Source organism: Nomascus leucogenys, chromosome 15 (assembly GCF_006542625.1).
Source record: "Nomascus leucogenys isolate Asia chromosome 15, Asia_NLE_v1, whole genome shotgun sequence".
NCBI classification, from domain to species: domain Eukaryota; kingdom Metazoa; phylum Chordata; class Mammalia; order Primates; family Hylobatidae; genus Nomascus; species Nomascus leucogenys.
The window spans coordinates 53,887,325-53,894,833 of NC_044395.1; the positions used below are offsets into that span (position 1 = coordinate 53,887,325).

Below are 7,509 nucleotides of genomic sequence, written 5' to 3' on the forward strand. Positions count from 1 at the left end.
TGACTGGATGGATATTTATTTGTAAGGATCAATTTTGTGAATCAGGCTATAGAACTTCTAAGCCATGAATTTCTTATATTTGTATATAGAGCTCCATGGTTTACAAAAACTTCAATTTCCATTATCTTATTGATTTTCACAATAGCCCTATCAAATAGGATTACATTATTATTCCCCATTTATGGATGGGAACATCGAGGTCCTGAAGGTTAAGTGACTTTTCCATAGGCAGTCAGATAATAAAGGCAGGACTGGACTCCAGTGTCAGTCTCTGGCTCCAGTTTTAGCACTCTCTCTCCTATATTTCATTGTCTTTTTGTAAGTTTCTACAACCCCCAAGTATAGCTGCTCTCTTGCATTTGAAAATAGTCACTCACTTTGCTGAGGGAAAGGACAAATGATGCTGGTTTCATAGAGTAATGTGTTGGTAAGGAATGGGTGGGGCCTAAGGAATCAAGAACATGGACATTTGTTGAACTGCTATTTTGTGTCAGGTGCTTTTATATATACCATCTCACAACAACCTTGAGAAGTTGAGATTATCTCCATTGCGCAGACGAGAAAAGTAAGATTCAGAGTCATTACTTGCCTGTTATGTCATGTAATTCTCGCCCTGAGAACAATTATGACCATTCCCTTTTTTCACATAAGGAGTTTGAGCCTTTGGAAGGTGAACTGACTTGTCCAAGCAGTTCAATAGCAATAGGCAGGACCAGAATTTGAACCTGGCCTAATCTAACTTCAAATCAACTTTGATGTGCAGAACTCCAATAGAAATGAAGAAAGACTTTTACATATGAAGCTTTTCATATTCCATTTATTTCGAATATGATTTTAGGATTTAGATAACTCTGGGAATTAAGAGTTTTTTCAGACTAAGATGTCAATTAACTGTAGAGTACTGTGCAATTGGTGTCCAAGGACTTGTAAGAGTGCTCAGCTGACAGAAGGTGAAAAAAAAAAAGTTAATGCTTTTGGCTGCCAGACCTGGAAGCCTATGGAATGGCCCTGTTGGAAAGGGGATGGGCAGTGCTGACATCCACATCTGGAGTGGAAGAAGCACAAATCAGTGACAGGTCTGCACAATTTTCTGAATGCGAATACCACGAAGAGTAAAACAGACAGTTCGGCCATGGAGGACAAAATGCTGTGTGTAACTCCAATGAAAAGTCCATGATAATTGAGCCAATTCGAATTTTAAAAAAAAGTTTGGCTCAGCTATGTGGGTTTGGGAAGTGGCTACTTCATCTTCTAAATGAAAAATGTTCATCTGGCCTTTTTTCTTTCTTTTTAAATTATACTTTAAGTTCTAGGGTACATGTGCACAATGTGTAGGTTTGTTACGTATGTATACACGTGCCATGTTGGTGTGCTGCACCCATTAACTCGTCATTTACATTAGGTATATCTCCTGATGCTGTCCCTCCCCCCTCCCCCCACCCCACGACAGGCCCCGGTGTGTGATGTTCCCCTTCCTGTGTCCATGTGTTCTCATTGTTCAATTCCCACCTATGCAGTGTTTGGTTTTCTGTCCTTGTGATAGTTTGATCAGAATGATGGTTTCCAGCTTCATCCATGTCCCTACAAAAGACATGGACTCATCCTTTTTTACGGCAGCATAGTATTCTATGTTTATATGTGTCACATTTTCTTAATCCAGTGTATCACTGATGGACATTTGGGTTGGTCCCAAGTCTTTGCTATTGTGAATAGTGCTGCAATAAACATACATGTGCATGTGGCTTTATAGCAGCATGATTTATAATCCTTTGGGTATATACCCAGTAATGGGATGGCTGGGTCAAATGGTATTTCTAGTTCTAGATCCTTGAGGCATTGCCACACTGTCTTCCACAATGGTTGAACTAGTTTATAGTCCCACCAACAGTGTAAAAGTGTTCCTATTTCTCCACATTCTCTCCAGCACCTGTTGTTTCCTGACTTTTTAATGATCATCATTCTAACTGGTGTGAGATGGTATCTCATTGCGGTTTTGATTTGCATTTCTCTGATGGCCCATCTGGCCTTTTTTCTTTGGTAAGGCTGTGCCTTCATGGTGTTCAAAAATGGTTTCGCTACATCTACAAAATGAGGCTTAATGAAAAGAGTTTTGAAAGAGATGGTCTATGTCTCTCCTACACAAGCTCTGCATCTAAACTAGAGTAACTTATTTAGAGAACACTTTATCACACACACAGTGTTTTCATATACAGACAGTCCCCAACTTATGATGGTTCAACTTTATGATTTTCCAACTTTACAAGGGATTGATCAATGTATTATATGCATTTCAACCTACAATATTTTCAACTTATAATGGGTTTATCAGGATGTTGTTACTCCATCATAAATTGAGAAGCATCTGTGATCTCACTTAATGCTCATGAACACCCTATGATCCAGAAGACACATAAGGGAATATAGTCACCTTTTTGTGTTTCAGAGAAGTAAGGGTGAATACTCATCCAGGCTATGGAACAATGTATCATTTAAATATCACAAGTGCCCTGTGGGGAGGGCAACTTTACCTGCATTTAACATGAGTAAGCTAAACAGAGAGAGTGCGCTGGTTTGTCTAAAGCCATGCACTCAGCAGGGCAAGGATTTCAACCTAAGTCATGAGGTTATTGAGTGGTGGCTAAGACCAGAACCCAAGCCTTTTCTGAATCTTTTGTGAAAATGACTTTATTGCTCATTTCCTCTATCTATCCCAAGAGGATTGCCCAGGTGAAATCAGTTTTAAGTGAACTTCAAGATGATCCCTGAAATGCAATGAAAATTCCAGGGATAACCTAAATGGTATGACAGGTAGGGGAGAGGTTCCAATCCATCTTTTATAATAACATGCTGAGAGTTTTATACACACACAGTGTTCTCAAGTAACAGGGGGCTTAGCCAGATCGACTCCTTTCTCCATTGCCTCCTGCTATGTATTAATAAAAGATGGGCCACTGCTGGCCTCAATTTACTGTTAGCCAATTGTTACTCGTAACAATCAAGTGGCAAACAGTCAAGAAGAAAGAGCACCGGGCTTGAGAATCCTGGGAAAACTCAGGTTAGAATCTTAGGATCAGGTCTAGAGCTTTAAGAAATACTCATTTTCCTTCCCCATCTTAATAGATGAGAAAGGCAAGGGCAAGAGAAGACGCAAGTATTGTCAAGGGCTTAGGAATGGCTTTGGAGTCAGACTGGGCTAGATCTGACTTTGGCCAACTCACTGAACCTCCCTGAGGCGCAGTGTCCATGTTTGTTGAATGGCGATAACATGTAATTCACAGGGCTGTGGTTCAAGGATTAAATGAGATAAATAGATGGACAGCGCCTGGCAGAAGCAAGCGCCCAGAAGCTGGTGGGTGTTGTTATACAGCTGGACTGAAACCCACGTCTCTAGACTCCTGTCTTCTTGCCTCAGGAGAGGCACCACCGCAAGTACCTGCAGAAGCCTATCAAGCGCTGCAGTGGCCTCATGGGCTTGAGCTGGAGTTTGAGGACCAGCCATCTCTTCCTCACCCCTTGCGGTTGGAGAAGTCAAGAGAAACGCCGCGGGGCAAAGGGAAACGAAGGGGTTAAGGCGTTGAGCTTGAGAAAGCTCAGAAAACTAAAGCGACCCCCCACTCCTCCAAGCCAGGCTAAGTAAGCCCCTCCCCTCCACCACCGGGGCGGTCGCCGCGCGCTCCCTCCCTCCGCCCCTTGCTTACAAGACCTAATGAGCTCCCCCGGGAGGCCGCGCAGCGAGCCAGGCCCGGAGCTAGTAGGCTGCGCCGCGCGCGCCGCGCCGGGGCGGGAGCCGGGCCTGGGCGGCGGGCAGGAGCTGGCGGGGGCGCACGAGCAGCGCTGCAGACAGCCCGGGAGCCGCGGTGATGGCGGTGCAGGCGGCGCTCCTCAGCACGCACCCTTTCGTGCCCTTCGGCTTCGGGGGCTCCCCGGACGGGCTAGGGGGCGCCTTCGGAGACCTGGACAAGGGCTGCTGTTTCGAGGACGATGAGACCGGGGCTCCGGCGGGTGCACTGCTGTCGGGAGTTGAAGGAGGGGACGTGCGCGAGGCCACCCGCGATCTACTCAGCTTCATTGACTCGGCGTCCAGCAACATCAAGCTGGCGCTGGACAAGCCGGGCAAGTCGAAGCGGAAGGTGAACCACCGCAAGTACCTGCAGAAGCAGATCAAGCGCTGCAGCGGCCTCATGGGCGCCGCGCCCCCCGGCCCACCCTCCCCGAGCGCCGCCGACACGCCAGCCAAACGGCCGCTGGCAGCCCCTAGCGCCCCGACAGTCGCGGCCCCGGCCCACGGCAAGGCTGCCCCTCGGCGGGAGGCGTCGCAGGCCGCGGCGGCCGCCAGCTTGCAAAGCCGAAGTCTGGCCGCGCTCTTCGACTCGCTGCACCACGTCCCCGGGGGTGCCGAGCCGGCGGGGGGTGCGGTGGCTGCGCCGGCGGCCGGGCTAGGAGGTGCGGGCACTGGGGGCGCCGGAGGGGACGCGGCAGGCCCCGCGGGGGCCACGGCGATCCCAGGGGCCAGGAAGGTCCCGCTGCGGGCACGCAATCTGCCTCCGTCCTTCTTCACGGAGCCGTCCCGGGCAGGCGGCGGCGGGTGTGGCCCGTCGGGGCCGGACGTGAGCTTGGGCGACCTGGAGAAGGGCGCGGAGGCAGTGGAGTTCTTCGAGCTGCTGGGGCCCGACTATGGCGCCGGCACCGAGGCGGCCGTCTTGCTGGCCGCCGAGCCTCTCGACGTGTTCCCCGCCGGAGCCTCCGTACTGCGGGGACCCCCGGAGCTGGAGCCCGGCCTCTTTGAGCCGCCGCCGGCAGTGGTGGGAAACCTACTGTACCCCGAGCCCTGGAGCGTCCCGGGCTGCCCCCCGACCAAAAAGTCCCCCCTGACTGCCCCCCGCGGCGGTTTGACCTTGAACGAGCCCTTGCGCCCCCTGTACCCCGCCGCTGCGGATTCTCCCGGCGGGGAGGACGGGCCGGGCCATTTGGCCTCTTTCGCCCCCTTCTTTCCAGACTGCGCCCTGCCCCCGCCGCCGCCGCCCCATCAGGTGTCCTACGATTACAGCGCGGGCTACAGCCGCACCGCCTATTCCAGCCTTTGGAGATCCGACGGGGTTTGGGAAGGGGCGCCGGGGGAGGAGGGGGCGCACCGGGACTAACTTCGAGGCACGCTTCCCTCTATTAGAGACGGCTGTGGAGAGCGCCGCGCCTCCGTGGGTTTCTCCTAAATCTAAAGAACGATGGGAAAATGCACGTGGAGATGAAACCGGATTTTTAAAAATTCAGTTAATAAAAGCAACTTCAGAAGAAAGAGATGAAGAGGAGTTGGGGATTGTTTAATCACAACCTCAAGTGTTAAAACAAAAACAAACAAATACGTTGGTAGGTTCTTACCGGACCAGAGGAGCCAAGAAACCCAGACGGTTTGGGGTATGGGGTGGGGACGGCAAAAGGGGTAATGGCCACCTGTCCCTTCTATTTTTCAGCGAAGGTCAGTGTATTTAGTGTAACTGCCCCTTCTAAACAGTGTCCTGGTCCCTCCCTTCCCTCTCCTTGAGTGCATTTTGAATTAAAGCCTATATATTGAAAAGAATGGAGATGAGACTTACTGATTTGGGTGTTTTCTTACAGGACGGTTTTCCGTCTGGTCGCTTAGCTTTGTTAGGTGAGCCTGTGGCTGAGGGAGGAGGCCGGTGGTCCACTGCTGACCCCTGTGCTGGTCCTTGGGTAGGGTTCTCTTCTGTCACCCTTTAACTCTTTCTTCCTGCCCGCTTCCTGCTTCCATCTCCTTCCACCATTATCACAGTCCCAGTGCTTACTTTTCTTCTTTCTTTGCCTGGCCTCTCATTACTGTATTTCTTTCGGCCGGCTTTTCTTGCACATCTCTTTCGTAGGAGACTTAAATTTGGCAAACTGGGTTCCATTTCTCTCCTGTCTTTTCCCCATTTTCCAGCCACTTTGGGAGGGAGAGAATGGGCAAATTGTAACCTCTTTGTATCAAGTTTCCTGATCTGAGAGGGTGAAGAAGGTAATGTTCTTCTACTTGCTTCACAGCTGGTTGGGAACCTCAGAGGGAAATAAATAAAATGTCCTGAGGCTGTGGCAGTGCTTGATTGGTTCTGCTGTGTATACATAAATGGTTTCTACACGTGCAAACAGAGTTGTGAGTCCCATGCTTTTTTTTTGGCCTATCTACTTGCCTGATGATTGCCCTTTCCCTTACAAGCTGTACATCCTCTTGACCATCCGTCTTTCTCTCCTTCCACAGCTCCCCCTCCACCTCTGTTGGTTTCTGCCTCCCTGTGTTTCCTCAGTCCTTATACCCACACCCTCCCCACGGAAGGGCGTAGAGAAAGGTGTGAAGTTTCCAAAGGAGTCTCTGTTCCATGAATAGTAGGTTTGATGAATGGAATCTGAAGGGGCTCTGCAGGGAGGAGTATGATCTGTTGTCCGAGGGAGATTTGGGGAAAAAGAAATATTTTTACCAGCCATGAATGTGGCAGAGAGGACACATGGTACCATCAGGATGGTTAAGGGGCAGGGGAGGAAAGACTGGTGGGAAGTGAGCAGCTGGAGGGAAAAGAGGAGCCCTTGGTGCTGCAGACCTGCCGGGAGAAAGGCATGAAGAGAGCAACGTCCAGAAAATCTGAGCGAGAGGCTGTCTACTGATGATGCTGCAAAAGAGAGCTGCTTGGCTTCAAGGCACCCAGGATTGACTGCAGGAATATCTGGATGTGAGTTAGTTGAAAACCGAGTGTTACCGCAATACGTGTAAAAATCCAGATTCATGTTTGCACACATCAAAAGTATTGTGATATTTTCATAAAAGAATTTCTGGAAAAAAATGAGTATTAACCAATGGTAGATGCAACTTTAAATGCTATCACTAAGTCATTTTCTTCTGAATAAAGCCTTTCTTAAGAAAGCACCACAGCAAATAGAGCAACGAGTACTGTTAATGATGAAAAGAACTTTTGCAACTCCAGAAAGCTAATGTCTATTGAATTTCTTCCAAAGTGGTTAAAGGTGATTAATTCCATTGTGCTAACACAATATTACTTAATAACGATTTAATTTGTCTAAACTATTGTGAATACAATCCAGGATACACTTGCAGGGTAGGAAAACATTAATAACCCTGTGACTGTTACTAAGACTATAGTGTCATGGTAATGTTTCTTTCTTAATTCTCCTCTCCTTTCTTACCTAGTGTAGTAAAACAGGTTATCTCTCTCCTACTGTTTTGCTTGCTATACTTTAATTAATAATAATATCAACATTGTGTGATTCCACATCCCAGGCATTTAAGCTAAACACTAACTCACTGAGCCTCTTAATATTGCCATGAGGTAGGTGCTTGATATGGTTTGGCTCTGTGTTGCTAGCCAAATATTTCTAATTGTGATCCCTACAAGTCGAGGGAGGTCCTGGTGGAAGGTGATTGGATCATGGGGGTGGTTTCCTCCATGCTGTTCTTGTGATAGTGAGGGAGTTCTCATGAGATCTGATGGTTATAAAGTGTGACAC

The 7,509-nt window shown here is 48.6% G+C and overlaps 1 protein-coding gene across 1 annotated transcript; it reads left to right on the forward strand.

The window, feature by feature from the left end:
* The first annotated feature begins 3,732 nt into the window (after window positions 1-3,732).
* FAM181B (family with sequence similarity 181 member B) lies at window positions 3,733-6,910 on the forward strand. The gene has a single exon (XM_030829706.1). The coding sequence runs from the start codon at window positions 3,861-3,863 to the stop codon at window positions 5,139-5,141; it is 1,281 nt and encodes a 426-aa protein (XP_030685566.1). The 5' UTR covers window positions 3,733-3,860; the 3' UTR covers window positions 5,142-6,910.
* Window positions 6,911-7,509: the final 599 nt, after the last annotated feature.

Bases quoted from the DNA above. Each gene is read 5' to 3' on its own strand.
- FAM181B (XM_030829706.1), top strand. From the start codon at position 3,861: ATGGCGGTGCAGGCGGCGCTCCTCAGCACGCACCCTTTCGTGCCCTTC.